The 19,418-nt window shown below is 43.5% G+C and overlaps 1 protein-coding gene across 6 annotated transcripts in view; it reads left to right on the plus strand.

Moving 5' to 3' along the window:
• NFATC1 (nuclear factor of activated T cells 1) overlaps window positions 1-19,418 on the plus strand; it is a 111,195-nt gene that overhangs the window by 17,540 nt on the left and 74,237 nt on the right. For all 6 annotated transcript variants that reach the window (XM_064666259.1, XM_064666249.1, XM_064666266.1 and 3 more), the window contains exon 3: window positions 2,047-2,206. In XM_064666259.1, coding sequence (XP_064522329.1) covers window positions 2,047-2,206 — 160 coding nt within the window. The remainder of the gene's footprint in view (window positions 1-2,046; window positions 2,207-19,418) is intronic.

Below are 19,418 nucleotides of genomic sequence, written 5' to 3' on the forward strand. Positions count from 1 at the left end.
TTCCATGTGTGGAGGGGTGGTAGCCAAATTCAGGGTTTGTCCCTGGCAGGATCTTGCCACTGTGAGAGAGTGACCAGCTGGCTTCTGCTGTATCCAGATGTTCATGGCAGGTGGAGGCCTGCACAGAGGCAATGTCTTTCTTTTGGATGAGCTCCCATTTAGGCAGAGCTGGGAGCTATGTGGTTGCTTTCTTCTCTCCTCCTCTGTTGTTAGGCTGCATGTCCTGAGGGCTGGAGAGCAGAAGAGGTGGGAATTTGGAGCCTGCAGCTTGTCAGCAAACAGTCCTGGGGTTGCAGGGGGTGCCCAGGGAGAGCAAGATGGTTGTGGTCCTCTCCCAGGGCTGGGACTTGGCAGCTCCAGCTGACCCCTGTAATGTGTGTAGTGTGTGTTCATAGGCCTGCAAGTCACATAGCTCAGATTTATAAGCGATGAAGAAAGATAACATAGAGAAACTTAGCACCACCTGAAGTCTCATAAGTGCATAGGCACATGTGCACTAGTGGGTGCAGGTTAAATATGCTGGTGATACAGGGCTGGATAAGTACCCCAAAAAACCTAAAAGGCAAAGCAGAAAAAATTCTGATGCTAGTGGTCAAAGTCCCTGTCCTGCCGTGGGAGACAACAGGGGTGCACTGGAGAACGTGAGAGCTGTAATGCCTGAGAAGTCATAAGTGCACTGAAGTGTGGATCACTGGGATGGTAACATGGAGTATTCAGTCTCTAGCTGAACATGTGCTTGTAGTATACACATCCAGTGTGGAAGCTCTTGTGCATCCTTTCCCTCTCAGGGAGCTTGTTTCAGCTGTGATTCACGCAGCTCATACTGTCCTTGCACCCCAGCAGTGAGGCGAGAGACCAGTAAATCCCCAGTGTCCAGCCTTCTCCCAGGCTGGGGACAGCTAATAAGCCCTTCAGCTTCCTCACCTGTGTGCTGTGGTGGGACAAGTCCTCTGTGGCAGGGAGCCTACAGAGGGTTGAGGACCATGATTTTCTTCTTACTGGTCACCTTCTCTGTGCTGATGGGAGAAATAGTAAAGTTTAATGTAAGGGGGCAGGGTAGTATGTTGCACTTGTGCCATTTAACTGCTCATAAAGACTTTTGAAGGACACCCAGTGAAGAGAATTCAACAAAGAAAAGAACATAGAGTTGACATGAAATTAGTGATTTAATTGTGAAGCTTTCTGCTTCTATTTTAACATTGATAAGTTTGTCTCAGGCCTGCTGTTTCTACGGTGCTTTTTTGTTTCTTTTCTTTCAACCCAAAGCATCAACTTGGCATTTCTTACAGGTCTCCTGGCTGTTTTCAAGTGTGGTTTTATACTGGAAGAGGATTTCTAAGAATGACACTTTCCCACCATCACATGCTCTTGGGCCTGCTTGCTTTTGTGATGGTAATGAGTCCTTAGTATTTTAGTTAATTGCAGAGTCAATACAGAGCCAGAAGAGTGAGCTGCATTTTCTTCAGACTTGAACATCACCATCAGGATTCATAAGCAAGTTCTGACTTCAGAGCTTACTCCCCTGCAGTGCATTAACCCCAAAGAGATCAGCTTTGCTTTGAGGCTCTAGGATGTGTTTTGTGTTGGGAAGGAAGCAGGGAAATGATTTTTTCTTCTTTCTGCCCTGTGTAAACTGAACAGATTTGTTGAAATCCATTAGATTTGTTAAATGACAGGCTGGTTTGGCATTCACTTTCACAGCAGAAAGCCTCTTCATCTGTGTTTTTCTGCCTACCTTTCTTCTTTTGGTTCAAGAGTCAATATAATAAGATATTTGTAAGCTGTGTCTTAAAATTTTTCCATTTTGGTTACAAATCAGATACCATCTGGACCGTCACATATGCTTGACCCATAAATCTTCATAAAATAATTATTACCTTCTAAATTACTTATGTCATGGCATTATCCTTATTGATGAAATTTTAAATGTAATATGGTGAAGGATGAACTGCAAAACACGGTCTCTAAAGTAATAGTGCTGGATGCTTGTGGTTTGTGCTAGTGCCCTTGATGTTAATTTTTAATCCATTTTCCTTTCCATTTTAGCCCATCCCTCCCTGCCCTTGATTGGCAGCTGCCATCTCACTCAGGACCTTATGAACTACGTATTGAAGTGCAGCCGAAATCCCACCACCGAGCCCATTACGAGACGGAAGGGAGTCGAGGGGCTGTGAAGGCATCTGCAGGGGGCCACCCTATTGTGCAGGTATCAAATTGTGTAATGAGCAGCACAGGTTGTCTATCTCAGTGCTCTGTGGTGAACACCCTTTCTTCTCTAAAACCAAAAAGCGATGGGAGATTTTTCCTGTCCTCAAAGTGTGCCTTAGAGCGTATTTTAAACTGGGTGGACCAAGCCTTTGGTAAAAACAAGGCAAGAGCATCCATTTGCTCTTAGCAATGTGAATGCAGAGCAAGAGGATTGCTACTCTGTCTGTGTAGGACTCAGTGAGTGTTCAGCTGGCAAGCAGTGACCACGAACCTATCTATGCAGTCAGATTCCAGACACACAGTTTATACTGAGATCAGCTGGGGATGTGCCTCGGTACATTTAGTCCTTAACTTGCAGTTGGATCTAATCAGAACTGTGAACACATGTTGGAGTGCAGAGCTGTAGCAGTGATGTAGAAGTATGTCACTGGTTTGGATGTTGCAGTGAGTTCTGAGCAAAGGGAGGCACTTAAAGTTTGTTCTTTTCAGTTCCTAAACCCCTTCCAGCTGCTCTGGAAAGCATCTGAGGTCTGAATCTGGTCTTATGAATTGTATCAAGCTCTTCGGTTACTGTGTATAAAGCATTTAATTTAATAACACTCTAAACTGACCTTTAATTCATTTATATGACTAGTCTCATTCATTTTTAAAGGACTTTGCTCAGGAGTGGGAAAAACAAGATTTAGTTGTTTAAAACAAAAAAAGAAAAAGTAGTGGGAGAGTGTGGGACAGAATGCCTGTCCGTCTTCAGCTGCTGCTTTCTCACCCAGCAGTTAAACTTCCAGTGTTGTCTGTCAGGGTTGTGACCCTCTGTGCAGCGGAGCCCAGTTTTTGTCACTGCCCAGACATCACAGGATCCATGGGTGCCAGGGCACTGCTGCCGTGCTCACACTGCTTGGGTCTGTGCCACAAACCTTCTTGTAGGAGCAGTGGCTTGTTGAAAGCCCGGACGGCTCGAGATGATGTACGGACTACACGTGCAGGGCTCGTGCGTGTTTGCTTATTTGGTGTAAAAGCTTGTTAGGAAACACATCATTAGAAGGAAGGATGGGAGGCTGAGATGACACTGGTCAGAGAATGCTGCTGCAGAATGTGTGTGCTGCTGTAGCAGCTGGAAAAGGAAAGTGAGGAGAGTTGTCAGCAGCAAACACAGTTCACTCTTTAGCTCTGCCAGAACTCGTCAGTGACATAGGATTATGGAAGTCGTCTGCTGGAAGTTGAAAGGTTTTAGCAGAACATTTGTCAACGATATTAAAGAGGGGCTTGTGGCAGACGTGCGTGATGACAATTAATGCCTACTATTAATGTTTGTGGCTTCATGCAAGGAAATGCAAATGGGGAGGCAATCAATTTGCAATGGCCAGCCTGGCGTTTAAAGTTTCTGATGTGCTTTTTGGAAAGACTGAATGTGATGCCAGCATTTAATTGGACTAAATGTGTCCAGACATTTCCCCTCTCATTCCCTGTCCCCGTCTGTCAGGAGTGAGCATACTGCTTCCAAGCACAAACAAGTACTTGTCAGAAAAGAGGAGAGGAAACTATGGAAGGGCATGAAGGGAGAGGGGAGGAAGCAGGCAGTCCTAGCCCTGTCAATTTGCTCTACTGGTTTAATAAGGATTAATGTATTTTTCAGTCTTTTTATTATGACTTGGACATCCTTTTCTCCAGAAAGAACAGAAACATAAAGGGGGCCAGAAAAAGCTGCTCCATGCTGATGTTACCGTCATGGCCAGTTATCTGAGGAAATACATAAAAGCTTCTGACTTAGACCAAAGATGGATTGATGTATTAAAAGTACTTCCAAAAAGAGAGGAAGTACTTATAAATAATTTTTAGAAGAGAAATAGTAAGTACTTATAAATAAAGAAGTACCCAAAAAACAAAAGTGTGTATAAATAAATGTAGGAGGAGGAAATCTAGGGACTAACTTCTGATAAATTAGTGACTGACAAAACCTGTAAAATGCATCTCTGAATCAACATATTTCCAGATGTAGTGGCTGTTTGGATTGGGTTTGATTCATCCCCCTGTGTTATACAGAAAGGAGCCTAAGTTTTTGAAGTTCAAACCCAGAGGTAAGCTCAAACAGAATCTGAGTGTCTTCAGGTGAGAGATTTTGCATCAGGCTTTCCCCTCTAATATTTCTGGTGTTTTCCATTGTGTTAACTCAAGGAAACCTCTCATAAAACTGCTCTGGCCTCTTGCACTACCCTTTTGTGTTATATTTTTTTTGCCATGTGGACAGTCTTTCTTATGTTGGTACTTTGGGGAAACTGGCTTTAATTCTGCTGTGTGTGTTATAAAGCTCTTTCCCTTTATCTTCGACAAGAAGAGAATGTGGAAGAGGTCTTTCTCTTTTCTCTCTTTTTCTCTTCAAACTCTCTCTTGCTGGCGTCTTGCTTCCCAAACCAGGAGATGTTCTCACACTAATACCTCCACAGATCTGTAGGGCATGCTAAGGCAGAGGAGAAGTAAATCCAAAAAGAATCCGCTGTTTATGGTATGGTTCCCAAGGGAAACTGCCAGGAGGTTGCTCTCTCTGCAGCCAGAACGTGTTTATCTATTTTTCTCCAGGCACCATTAGCTTCCTTGCTGCTGCTCCATCTCTTCTCTTCTTGTGGGAGATGGAATGTCTAAGAATCAAAGTTTTCTGAGGGAAATGTACTGGATGAGGAGAGTGGTGGTGTAGGAGGGCAGGAGTCTCTTGTGGATGTGGGTGTGACATGAGGCTCAGGGTTGGAGACCAATTTTTTCCTTTGCTCTACTGGCTCCTCCAGGCTGGTGACTTTTCTGTGGAGCTGGAGAGGGCCACATATAAAGCTGAAGACCTGGCACTGTGTGGAATGCCACCGGTGTATGAGATTGCCTTTCTCTCCCAAACCTGAGCATGGCAAGCTGGCGGGTGCTGGTGGCTGCCTGTGGCAGCAGAGTCTTGTCCTAACACAGTGCTGGAAGGCCCCACTTGCTCCTTATCATCTCTGCATTGTCTTCATAGGACTTGCTCAGTGGAAGCTCTTGCGAGCCATCTCCCAGGTATATTTCGTGCCAGCAGGATTTCTTGTGGATTTCCTTCTGTGGAATGGCTGCACCCTCCCTTCTGCACTTAGGAATGATATGGTTTGCAGAGCTTCAAGTTGCCTGTGAAGGCTCATGAGCCCCGTAATGCAATATTCCTCTCTCACATTTCACCTTTGCCTGTTTGGGTGTTTGGCTGCCATGGCAGCTCCAAGCTATCGCTGTTCCCGATTGCTAAACGTTTGGAGAGTGGGATGAACCGGCGCACCTAGTGAGCTAAAAATGCCTCAGAAGATTGGCAAGCGAGTGGTGCTGGGGAGCGGTGCTGGTGAGCTCACGGCTGGCACTGACTTTCTCATCCCTTGGCTCAGGGAAGTATTTTGCGAGTTGCCGTTGCCTTTGGTGATTTCAGACAAGAGTACTCCCATCTCTGAGTCAAAACAGGGATGGTGCCCTAGCTGGCATCAGGCATTGTGAAGCTGCAGGCTGTGTCAGGTGAGGCTTAAACCAGGGACCACTTTGGGGAGTGAAATCCTGCCAGTATGCATCCTGTTGGCATCTCTCCCTTCACAAGAGTTCATGGGTAGTGGGAGGATTCTTTTGAATGAAGCAAGATGAAGTGAATAGGGGCCTTAGGAAACCCACAGCATTAGATGGCTACAGCCATATTTTAAGCAAGGTGAGCTTAATTCAAGGGGGTTACATCCAGAACATCTTAAAAATGTCCTCTGTTTGGACCTATCTCCCATTCTTCATTTTGAGAGTGGTGGTAAGGAGTTACACAAGATGGGGATTGCATTCCAGGCAGTGATGGCTCTGTTTCAGCTGCAGGTAAGTAATACAGCAGATAAATTTTGGGCTCCCTGGGGAGGGATGGCACCAGATTATAAATATATGGTCTGTAGATATTCTAATTAATAACTCATCTTTGGAGTAAGTCAAGCACTTTGACTGCTTGAGATGGAATTTTTACAAGCAGGGTGCGGTGTATCTGTGAGATAAAATCCAAATACTCAGGAATGTTTAATTAAAGGGTATGATGTACTCCCATAGGAGATTGTACTCAATGGTGAAAGAAAATATTCAAATGCACAGAGCAGCCTAGTAAGCACTTTCAAAGGCCATGGTTATTATTAAGTTTTTTGACACAAAATATGCCAGGAATTCTCCTCAAGATTGCTCTTGTCATAGATAAATTGGTTAGAAGAAGGGAAGAAAAGGAGTTGCAGGGGTTGTCCTTTTTTATCTAGGTAACCAATACTATCCAGAATTTGTTTTCCTCTTTGAAAATTAAGTTAACATTGAAGATAGAGTGGATGCTGCCTTGCCTTTCACTGTATCACTTTGCAGTGAGGTGGTAGAGGTTGTGTATGGCTCCTGTGCTCCAATACGAAATTTGATCTGAGCCTGTTAACAGCTGAATAGTCTGAACTCCCTTGTTGTACAGGCAAAACACAACAATTTGTCTGCTGATTTACATAGTGAAAATGTTGTCTGTGCCAGGAGATTTGTTTGCAAGAGTCATCTGTGTCATTTCTTGACAAGATCTCAAGTAGGCACTTTGGGCCTGATTTTCAAAGGCCTTGAGGCATATGTTGGGATTTTTAAATCCCCTTATGACTAACAAGTGTCAGACTCCTCTCTAAAGCAATTGTTGCCTCGGTATTTTTTGTACATCTCCACATCACCATAATTAGGCACTAGCATGCCCCTGAGCTGTTTGTGCACCTCAGTAACACATGGAGCACGTTATTGTTTGCTTCTCATGGATCAGTTGGTTTTTTTGCTGTTGGATAGCAAGCTCAAGGTCCTGGTCCAGGTGCTGGCCACTGCAGATATCCGTCAGTCCTTTCATTTTCAGACCCATGAACAATGAATACCTTTTGCAAACCCCTCAGGGAATAGAAAGCCTCATTCATCAAAGCACTGTAACTTCAGAGGGCATCACAGTCTGATACAGAACTTCTCATGCACCCAGTTTCACTAATACTTAACAGCATGAGGTAAGAGGGTTGTGCAATAACCAGAGGACAAGATGAGAAGAAGAGAGAAATTGAAGAGCTAAAGACTGGAAAGAGGTGTTCACCATTGATGACAGGAAGAAGATGAAGGTATAAGGAAGCCCAGAGGAAGGCTTTTCCAGACAGATATGGGCAAGTCCTTTGCAGCAATGCTGTGATGCTGCAGAGTAAGAGTGACCCCATGGTTACGTTTTTAGTGTATTGTAAGGGACTTCTCATATACGTGCATTGTGTGCATACATGCTTTTCTTGGTAGGGGTCTCCCAGTGCTGCAAGTTTGTTTTAAGCAACAGAGCTGCCACCATTGCTGGGTGAGTCAAGGGGAAGGAAAAAACAGTCCCTCGTGGGTCCAGCTCATGGCCATCTGACACCTAACCAAGAAGAGTGGATGTGGAAAAAAATCATGTTAGCTGCTTTCCCCTTCCCTCTCCGAGTCTATCAGAGCAGAGTAGGGGGCATGTTCTTGTTAGTAAGCAGTGATTCAACTTGTCATGCCACAGTGGACTTCCTCTCTGTGCTGTTCTTAACTTCTTTTTAGAAGGCAGCATCACCCTTTTGTTCAGATGAAAATATAATCCTTTCTTATGGTGGGCTTATAAAGACATTGGCAAGCACCTGTTAGCCAGGTCGCAAGTAATAGCACAAAGCCATGCAATCAGACAACAAACCAGACAGGGAGCCTACACCTTATAGCCTTGTTTTAGACAGCCGGTACTTCTTAAAAATAAATCTAACCTGAATGGCTTTCTCACTTCTTGCATCTGTATAGTTAAAGCTAAACCTCAAACTAGCAGACACATAATCAAAACTGAAAAGTACAATGATTTGGCAGATGTTTTAAGGCTGCTATTGCTTCTATAAATCCAGAAAATGGAAGAACGCACATTGAAAGCTTTTCATCACTTTTTTTTTTTTTTTTGTTAGGAGAGCATATTTTGGGAAGAGGGGAGTTTCTCTTTTTGGTGTTTTGTGTGAAGTTGGTCCCACAGAGTAGCTCCACAAGCACAACTGTATCATTAGCTTATGGCCTCGCCAAGGAGGGGTAAGTCCAGAAGGGAGCCATCCTGGAAAGTGTGCTGCTGTCAGGCAGAAAAGATTTCATGACCCTGAAAATGCAACTTCAACTCTGATTTATGAGCCATCCTGGGAACAGGCTTCTTCTGTTTGGTGCAACAGCCCTTTCCAAATGAAAAACGAAGTTTCCATCAGCTCTGCTCTCTGCTGTTAAAAATGATACCTCGCCCACGCTCAGTATGATGGACATTGCAGTACATATCCCGGCTGTTAGGAGGCTGAGATATTCAGTCTGGCTTTCCAGCCTGAAGGCTTTAGCCCCAGGATTGCCTTCAGTTTGGACTCACTGGCCACAGGCAAAGCAGGAGTCGGTGATGGCCTTGAGGGAGGAGGAGATGGAAAGCATTCCTCCACTGGTGCTGTCTCCATTCTGTTGTGAAAGGGTATGATATAACAGCTCTTGACTTTCCTCTTCCTTGGCCTCTCCAGGTTTACTTTCTTCCTTGTTCTTTGAGACAAGGGAGTCAGTGGCATTGCTCTCGCTGTGTGGGGTATCTTCTAGCTGTCCTCTGTTGGCAGTTGATTAGGCAAAGACCTTCTAGGTTAGGGAGGAAGCAGAGAAGTCGTCTTTATCTCCAGCACTGCTCACAGAGCCATCAGGTTGTTTTTGGTTACCAGCAGCATACGCACCCTGAGTGTCTAGAAACAACGTGATGGAAGTCTGTGCAAGGTCAAAAAAGAACAGTCTTTAGTAGTCTTCTCTGATTCCTTGTTTACTTTTTCTAAGGTCTCATGATGCCTCCTTTTACTTGGTGAACTGCTTGCATTGTGGACAGTTTATTCTGCAGAGTTTTTCTTTGTCTAAAAGGGCAATTCATCATTATTTTGGAAGTATACCTCCAAAATGTGTATTGCTGCTCTCCAGGGAGGAATCAGGACTCATCCTTGACTGTTTGAGTGCAATGCTTTTTTTTGCCCCTTCCATCCTTTTTGCCCTGGGCTTAATATTGCATTACTCCTGCTAAAAGTTGTAGATGTGGTGTCTCTTGCTCTGTTTCTGAATTTTCTTTCTAGAAGTTTCCATTCCCCTTTCCCACAAGTGATCAGGTAGGTCCCAATCAAGATAAGAATTCCCCTTGCCTTGTTTTTTCTACGTACCTGAATAGAGTTTGTGTCTATAGGCCTGATCAGTATCTGTCATTGGGTGGTGTTCAATGAAGATGGAAACAAAAAGATTAATATACTCAGCAGCTGAAATAGGTGATTTCTTTGCAGTGGTGTACTAGGAAAATACCTGCACAAGCCACAGCAGCCTGGCAAAAGACATTCGTGATACTGCTAGGGAGTCTGCTATGAATGTGCTTCCGGAGCTAAATATTCCCAGTTCCTTTCCTCTGTCAACATCTGTAGAGCTCAGGAGCCTGTAGTATGATCTGTTGTCTCATATATTTCTTTTTAGAAAAAGTATTAGAAAGAAACAGTTCAGCTTAAGTGGTACAAGAAGAGAAAAAAACATCAGCCAGTGACATTTTTGAGGGTTTGGGCACATTTGAAAGCTTAAAATGTGGTCATCGTGTAAAACCCAAAAACTGGCAATTGCATAATTTGTGCTCTAATACATCTTTGTCTTTTGGAAACATTTTTCCGATGTCTGAGCTATTCATGTTAAAAAATGCATAGTGATGGTGACGATGGTGGTGGGGGTGGTGTTGATGGGGATTCCCAGTAAATTCATGGTAGAAGCACCCGTACACTGAAAATGCATGCATCAGGGGGAACACCTAGAATTTATGAGAGTCACAGGATCAGAAGGCAGAGAAGAAGCTGCAGATGCTTCTGGTTGGCCAAAAGAGGATACCAGTAGTGCTAGAAATGGGTACCCACTTTTCTAAGGAAAAATACAACATGGGTTGATCTTTTGCTTGCCTCAAATTACCAGACCTCAGTTAAAAAACCCCAAACAAACCAACAACAAAAAAACCAAACAAAACGCAAACAAACAAACCAGACCGAAACAAACAAAAAGACCACTAACCCAAAAACCCAGCCTCAAACCAAATTACATTCAAAGAAGTATTGGGGCACTCCTGCAGTCAGACAGCTTAGCCTGCTTAATTCAAGCACATGCTTAGGGGTTTGCTGACTCTTGGTTTAGCTGTTTTTAAGAAAATAAGAGTGTGGGTGGGTAAGATGTTGACGACTGGGTTTAAAATGGGAGCTTCAGGTGATATGCGGGGCTGTGGTGTGGGCGTGAACCACAGTTGTCACTTGACTTAGTTTTAGTTGCAGTTGAGAAGACCTACACCAAAGTTACCAACCAGCAAATCTTCTCCAGACTTGTCAGATTATTGCACATGTGCCCAAAAGCTGAAATGAAACACAGTTAAAATTAAAATGCAGCTTTACTAAAAACCAGATGCTTCATTATAATCTGGGCTAACCTACCTGCCAAATACTGCTAACCTGCATGAGGCAGGTGATTAATTTTTTACAAGTCTGCTTTAGCAACTAGACATCTGTCCTCTATTTCTAAAAGTAATATCTCAGGGCAAAGGGTTTTTTTTTCTTGGTACTCTGAATTACATAAAACACATATCATGAAAATTATATTGCCTGCATTCTGTATGAAGACATACTGGGGGCCAGTTCAAATTTCAGATCCCTTTCACACCAGCCTAACTCCATTGGAATTTCTGGTTTTATATTTTCTAATTTTTATATTCAAGACGAGTAAAAAATTACATCTGTAACATACCTTGTGATCTGGAATGTCAGTATGTGTGGTTATAATATAGATTTTCCATTTTAATTAGTCATTATTTCAGCTAACAGGCTGAATCAGTGGAAAATAAGATGTCAAATTACTCAGTTGCTCTCTTGAAGTATGTTGCAGCTTTCATTATGAGCAGAGTTTATAATTTCTTTCCTTGTGAAGAATAGCTCAAGATCTTCTTTGATACGTGCCGTGAAAGGGAGATGATCCATTACAGCATCTGCTATGTACATAAGTAAAATTTGTTGCAGACTGTTAGTGCAGTGAAATCACATAAACTTTCTCCTCCCTCCACATGTTCAAGAAATAATTTAGCAGGAGTTGCCTATTTTCACTGAAACAGTTTAAACATGCTAGTGATCAATTTACTTGCACGTGGTAAAAATAATATAGGTTACAGACAGATTTGTAATACAGTTTTTGAACACCTGTTTTTAATGTTTCAGTACCCAATAAAGTGGAGGAACTCCTGCTTTTGGTTTGCATGCAGACGTTATGTACATTGGGATTTAAAAGTCTGCTGCGTAGGTTTCAAATGCAGTCCTGTTCAAAGCAGTAAACACTTGCAGGCACAGCGTGGGTACGTTTTGGGGAGTTGGAGACACTGGAGTCCTCCTCAATGAGTTATGCTCTTTGGGGCACTGATAACATGGTGTTAGAACCAAATGTGAATCCTGGAGAAAACCAATAGTCCTCACCAGAAAGAGAACTGCTCCCTTGCCACTTGCAATCCTACTCATGTAAAAATATTGCTGGTCCCATTCTGTGTAATGTAAGGGAGAAAAAAGGTAAGAGATTGAGCAAAGCGATCTTCAGAGAAACAGAGCACTGAATCATAAAGTGGGATTAAATGTTGAATATGCGCTTAAGTTTTCTACCAAGTAAGAAGAATATGTTGATTAACTGGCAATTAATTGTGCAGTGTATTGTCACTCAGGTTACTTGGCTACAAAATCTGGATTAAAACACTTTCACTGCCTTGCACGGGTGTTACAAGAGATTGGGTGTCAGGTGTGAGCATGTGGGGCTGCCAGCTGCCTGAAAATAGCGTGATAAAGGGGAGCAAGTTGCAGTAGCTGCATTCTGTTCTTGCAGACCTCTGTGCTGCTTTTCAGGAGATCTACTAAGTTTTCCCTTTTAAAAATCTGATATATTGGGTATGTGTTGCAGGTTCCCCATATGTTGCCGCTTCCTTCTGATGGTTTTCAGTTGAATGCTACTAACTGGGCTCTCCTTTTCCTCTGCCTCTGTCTTTGGTCCCTTTGATTTTGGGATCCCTTAGGATGAATGCATATTCTTTTGTTCTGCCACCCTTGTGCCTGTCCCCATCTAATGGCTGTGAAGTCTCTGTCTCTGACACTTTTACTGGATGTCTTGATTTTACTGGATGTCTTGATACCAGGTCAGGCATGATGATACTGGAGCCAAGCTTTCCATCCTTGTCCAAGATCTTCCCTTACTTTCCTCTGTCTTTGGGCAAACTGTACCTTTCTTCATGTCATTTAGGTCTATAATTTAGACTGTTCACTGAAGTCTTCTATAGTTAGCCGATTCCTGTCCCTGTGCCCGCATCAAAACAGCAGTATCAGCATATCGTGCATGTTCTGCACAGGACATGGATGCCCATACTTGCTGTACTTAATAAGACTCACGTTTCTGTTCCCTCAGCTCTCTACCCGTGAAAGGACAGTGGCTAGTTTTCAGGAAGCCTGCAGCATATCGTGACTGCACAAATAAATAGCTAGAAGGGAGCAGGTTGGGAGAGAGATCACGTTTCGTTTCTGGAGAGCTGCTCAGAGCTGAGCTGTGCATGAATCCTGAGTGCAGCTCAGGCACAGAGAGTTAGTCCCAAGTTTTCATCCCCGTCTTAGCGTCTTCACCTGAGGCAGCTGCTTCGTTTAGCACTGCAAGGAGAGAGAGACCTGAGCCTGAGATGGTTGCGGCGTGTCAGGATTAAGAAGCTCGAGCAGGGCTTGCACAATGTTGCCTGTGCTTGCCGGCGGCCAGGACTACCAGCGCCTTGGCTCTCCTGCGTGTGTACGCGGGGATATAACGCTTCGCTTCTGTGTGAGGGGCAGAGAAGGGATGCAGGTGCCTATTTTGGATGAGCTGGACTGTTGCCAAAGTGAGCTCCCATGCACAGGGTGGCATGCTGGATGCGGCCATGGGGCGAAGGGATGGACACTGTGTGGGTGCTGCCGGCAGCGTGCCTGGGGCAGCACACAGCTTTGGGGCCAGTGAGGGGCTGAGCTCCTGCTGCCACCCCCCTTCCCTGCATATCCTGGCCTGACGTGTTGTTGTTATGATTGCTATGGAAATAATTTCAATATGTTTTGTACTTCTTAGATGCTGTGTCTATCATTGTTTGGCTGGAAAGCTGCTTGACTGGTTTTGGAGGGTGGCTGTAAATGCACAAACACGAGCTGATTTTTTTTGTGTGTGTGTTGGAAAGTAGGAGATTCATAGCATGGTTTTAATTAGAATTGCTCATTTAGTCTTTCACTGCAGTGTGTTTTTTAGTTGAAAGATAATTTAATTTTCTTTGTTTTGGAAGATTTTCGTGCTTGTCTGTGTGAAATGTCTGTATTTACTGTGCCTCGTTGTGCTTTGTGCATAGCTTTGATTATGAGGAGAGTCAAAAACAAAACTTCCCTGGGCTGTATTGTTTTCTACCTGCTTAGCTTTTAATACAGTCTTGCTGGTATATATGTACCAAGTGCCTGCATATCTAGGACAAAAACACCGGAGAAAATTGGCAAAGCATGCAGGGTTAGATTTAGCCATAAAATTCTCATTGACTTGAACAGGAGTAGCATGACTTAAAGTTGAGAAGTGCTGAGGAAGTGTGACTGGTACGGGTCAGCTTGCTTTTTGTCTTGGGAGAAGTCCACAGAAGATACTACCTGTTGAAAAAAAGGCAAATCCCCCCCAAAATCTTGCCACTTCTTTCAGAACTCTGTATTAAGATCTTGTAACAGCTCCTGTACTATGGGAGAGTATTTGATCTGGTTGAAACACAATGCAGCATGGAGCAGTCTGGCTAATATGTACAATATTATTTAGATAGTGCCTGTCATATCAGGATAAAAAAAAAGCTACATAAAATATATAAATTTCTCTCCATAGTTAAAGGAATTCATAAAATGGCTTGGAATGTGATATATATAAAAAAATATTATAGATTGTGTTTATTAATCAATCATCCTTAATAATCCTGCAATAATTTTGTAAATGGCTTTCAAATTAATTTCCAACCTCTTGTTTTGCAATGATGTTTTCATTTTGTGGGCCTTATGTATTGTAGCTCTTATTCTGCAACAATAGAATATTCTTCAATATAGACTTGACTATTACTACTGAATGTAGGTTATAGAGTATTATTGACCACAAAATGGCATACAGTTGTAGAATTTGACACAAACTCCACCCAGCTGCAAACATGAGCTTCCAGGGACAAACAAATTTAGACCACAACTTGCCAGCACATGTGCTAGTATCTAGGTGCACAAGCAGTCTCAAGCACATGTCCGGAATACATCAAAGCCTCATTTCCTAATCCCTCCAAGTTGTGAGGAAAACCTTAAAATGTGTGAACTGACATAGCCCCACTGTTGGCTGCAAGAGCCCTAGTTGAGGTGGAGGCAGCTTGGAGAGGTTTTGCAAAGAACAAGGCAGTGCAGTGGCGATGGCGCTGGGCTATGGCTCTGCTGTTTTGCTAGCATAAATTAAACCCCTGAAACTCTTAGCCCAGATAGATTTTACAGGGGAAGTCGCTCTAATCACAGGGCAGCATTAACCAAGAAGCCTAGCTGTAATAGCAGATGTTTGTAGGAAAATGGCCTGGTGAGAAAAGCATTCTTCTTCCTCCAGTTTTAGTAAAAATAGAGAAAAATATGATGAAATTTGGCCTTTAGTTCCTCCAGTTATTAGCAAATTCTCTTTTCCATTTTTGTAGTAAAAAGAGGTATGTAATACGTTTGAATTTAATATAAAAATGGTCATTAGGAGGAATAGGGCTCAGGGTTGTATTTTTATTATGATTTTAATGTGCAGTCCAATTTTGAAACAGTGGAAACAGCAAGACCACTGAAACTGCACGTGGTGCTTCTCCAGAATTTCCTGTGTGCTCCAGAACAGAGGTCAAGAGCACTGCTGGGGTTAGGGGCGCTGCTACAGCCTTTGCAGGGAAATGAGCTGCTCCTTTGTGCCTCCCTTCTTCTGAGGGAGGGAGGGGTGATTATTCCCATCAAAGGCACAGGGAGAGAGGCTGTGAAGGGAGCTGATGAAGTGTCTGTCTCCCAACTGTCTGTCTCCCCACGTTCTGCCCACCCAATGTTGAGGCCGACGCTAGGACCAGAGTACAGCAGATCCCCAATGTCAGGGTGGAGAAACCAAAGCACAGAATTTAAGCTGTGGTGGAGCCGACTTTACCTTTCCTTCTGGGAGGGAAAAGAGCTGCAGAGTACCACCATTCAAGTCAATGATCTCTGTGTGACTGCCCAAACCAAAACTCCTCATGAAGTGCAGAGCATTGTGTCTGCAGTGGGCTCTGCCACTGCAGGGGGCTTCTCACAAGAGCTCTGTTCCGTGTCTCTTTGGGAGAAGCACAGTGTGCCTCTCTTGCAGCACTGCCCTGGGTTTGTGGGACACTCATGCTTTGAACTGCGGTCTGGGCAGGTGGCAGGGGCAAGTCTACATTTTAGGGTTTATTAGATGTCTGCACCTGATTTAATTGCCTTAGTTTCTCTCTGTAATCAGGAAGAGGCTTGTCAGTATAGAGTTTAGAGAGCTATTAATTTTATTCTGATGTGAACATCTGAAGCAGCCTGGGTAAGTCACACCTTCAGAGTGCCTGTCTCATTTTGCTGGCTGTGACGGCAGCCAAGGTGACTAGACCCTGTTGTTGTCCAGCCTGTACGTGTTAAAAGTTATGTGTCATGAATCACCTGGCTTTTCCATTTTTCTTTTGACTTAATATGTTTTGTACAATTATTTGCAACTGTGCTCAACAGGCTTTAAGATCTTACCAGTTTACAAAGACTGAGATGTACTTCTTAGACTGCATACCCAGGTAAGGATTGAATATGGTTGGGATGAGCAGCATCTTTAAAGAGCTTGGCACTGGAACTTGACCCGTACTAGAGCGTCATTTTTGAAGTCAGCAGGTTGATAGAGACGCTGTCTTGGTTTGGGTGTAAAAACACAGGTCCTGATCACCATCACCTCCTCATCATACCTCCCTTCAAAGGAGAAAGTGTTACCCTCAGCATCCGCCTCAATTCCCAGTTGTACACTGACATCCTGCTCCATTGACTGGAGCAAGGTGTCATCCATTTGCAGCAGCAGATAAGCTACTCTATAAAGCTTTTATTGGCAAGTTCTGCTGTTAATATTTGCAACATTTTATTTGGCTGTCTTATTGGCTTTAAACAGAGTTGTGGTATTAGCTTGTCAGTATTCTAGTCAGAAATTCTAGTGCAACAGCTGTTGTAAATAATGTTACTCAGTGTGACAATATTTAGAATGACTGACTGAAAATAGTCCCTATATGTTGAGAAAGTTTATCTAGAAGTCTTTCATGCTTATTTTATTTACTTGCTGTTGGAGATCACAGGCTTTTCAGTTCATTGTAGCCCTTGTGGCAGAGCAGTTCACGTTATGCTCGTTGGTCAGAGTCTGGTCTGTTCCATCCATTTGGGGTTTTTTTTGGTCAAAAAAATGACATCAACTAACAGCATCACCCTTGCTCTCAAACAACTCATGGTGTGGAATCTGCAGTCTCTCTGGATTTTTCATAGCTTAATCAGACTGTCCTGGAGGTCAAAACATTGAGCTATAAGATATACCTGACCTATTTTTATTGCTGCATTAAGATGCTTTCCATGGAAGGCATGTTCTCAGATAAAACTGCAGCATAATTGGAACTATGGGATCAGGTGGATCAAAGGTGGCTTGGGGAAGGAGAGTAGGACCAGAAGTGTGTAATGGCACCTGGCAAAGGCCACTGCCCCTTTCTGCTCTGAGACAGGAGTCACAAATAACATGTTTAGGAATCTTGTTCATGTCACAACAACATGCACAACATGAAACAACAGAAGCAGAACCTGACTTGAGGAACATACACATGCAGACAGCACTTCTCTGACTCCGAAGACCATTAATCTCCTGTATTCCCCAAGGAATGCGAGTGTAAATTGTGCAAGGATTGGAAACCGAGGGCTGGAATTGCTGCGTTTTCCTCATGAAGAAAGGGTTACCCAGCCACATGGCACTGTGGTTACTGGCTTTTGTTTTATAAGGAGGCTGAAGCACAAATCGATTAAATATAAAGCAGTCTGAAAATACGTAAGAAGTTGTTAGGAATTTGTTTTCTGGCTCAAACTGCCACATGCTCAAATCAAGTGATGTATCTCTCATAAAGCAAAAACTCTGGCAGAGCTGAAGATGGGAACCCAATCAGTCTATGCCCAGCTCACTGCTCCTTCATCCGCTAAGACACTTTCATAAAATGCCTTGAAATGGTTTTCTTCTTTTAATTCATTCCTACATAAAAGAAACCCAACCAAAAATGTACAGAAGTACTGTGAAATTTGGAAGCCATTGGTATTCATGTGACTTACAGAAGAAGTGAGGAGGTTTATTTCAAACCTCCAGACAATCTCCCTTCACACTCCCTCCTTTCCCCAAACACAGAAAGCAGTCAGGGCTTGACTCATGGACTGTCTGATTATAATAAGTCTCATTTGGGACATAGAGCTTTACAGCGTGCTAGTGCACTACGTGCTTTGTCTGCCTCCATCACTGAGTTTTCAATTCCTGCTCTGTGCTGTGGCCTTTGACTCCGATGGCTAATTAAATAGCAAAATGTCTCACATAAGATTTTTTTTGGTCTTTTTAAACAAGTTTTTGGCAAATCAGAGAAATTAAGAATTGGAAGTGTATTTATAGTAATTTTCATGGCAACAGAACAGTAAGTGCAATATTCATATTATGAATATGGCTCAGTATTTATAACTCTCCAAATATTTACAGAGATAAAGCCTTTAAACATAGCCCCAGCTTTCTGTCTTCAGTAGCAGTTTAAATAAATGTCATTTGGATAGGAGTTAAAATTTAGGGGAAAGGCAGCCATTTCTGGTCTCACTGCTGTCTCTGAACCCTGAAGGCTTTTTGCCTGGAACTATGTTGCCCCTGTCCCATGTGAGCCAGTATTCGTCTTGATGTGCACCTCAGAAGCATTGACCCTTAATCAGATAATCCCTGATGGGCACCCCGTTGTCCTCAGATTTGCAAAGGTGAGAATTCAAAGTCATGCAGCTACTGAAGCACTAGTGAGCCACCAAATTAAAACGTGGCATTGAGGGAGGGTGTGTCTCAGTCTTGGAGAAGTCACTGATGTTGGCAGTGGCACTCCACCATGGCTGGGATGGGCACCGGTGAAGGGCATCATGCCCATCCCACTTGCGCTGACGGCACCCAACACACGCCCGAGGATCCCAGGCCAGCCTGTGCTCACCCACAAACAGGAGCGTGCTGGGTGCGAGTGATGCGTCAGCGGCATGACGAAAGGCAGGTTCACAAGTACAAGCTTGCCAGGGGTATCTGCCTAAGCATATGTAATAAATTCCTTTTACAGTGCTCTCGTGCTTTTTTTTAACTCATACACGGCCATGGATATGACTGTCCAAACTGAAAGCTGTTACGGATGCTGAGGGCAAATGTCTGAGCGAAAACTTAGTGAAGTGAGGGGTTGGGTAGTTTCAGGGAGGGCACTATTCCCAGACTCAGAATTTTAATCCTTGGAGTGTGATGAGGCAACAAGGTTTAGGGGAAGGACATTTCTTCAGTCTTGTGGTAGAAGATATCATGAAAGCATTAATGATTTCCTGGTGTCCCAGTCAATAAGGTACTCAGGACCTACAAATTCATTCTATTAGTAACTCCTTTTCTTACAGGCATTCCTCTTGTGAGTCTAATAGTTTTAGAAGGAGTGTGACTTGGGCTGGTTACTAGGTATGCATATTTTTGAGGAGGAAAATCCTTCCCAGAAATAGGGAGCAGCGTCTTACGGCTGTTTAGACAAGGAGATTTCATGGCTGTGCTGAGAGCCAGCAGCCACGAAGGCTGTTTTTCCCTGGATAGAGACTGAAATTACTTGTGAGCCAGTGACTGAGTGTACAGTGTCTTTGTTACATTAAGATTAATAATTCCTTAGCGTATTTGCAGCTGGAAGTTTTATATAGATCTTTATTCATCATGATGTGAACAGCTGCTCTTTTGCTGCACTGTTAAGGTCCAAGTGGCAGCACTAGAAAGTGCCACATAAAACACACTCCTGCTGTTTCCATTCACTTTTCTCCCATCCAGCCCTCACCCTCGCCCCAGGC

Source organism: Pseudopipra pipra, chromosome 1, assembly GCF_036250125.1.
Source record: "Pseudopipra pipra isolate bDixPip1 chromosome 1, bDixPip1.hap1, whole genome shotgun sequence".
Classification (NCBI taxonomy): domain Eukaryota; kingdom Metazoa; phylum Chordata; class Aves; order Passeriformes; family Pipridae; genus Pseudopipra; species Pseudopipra pipra.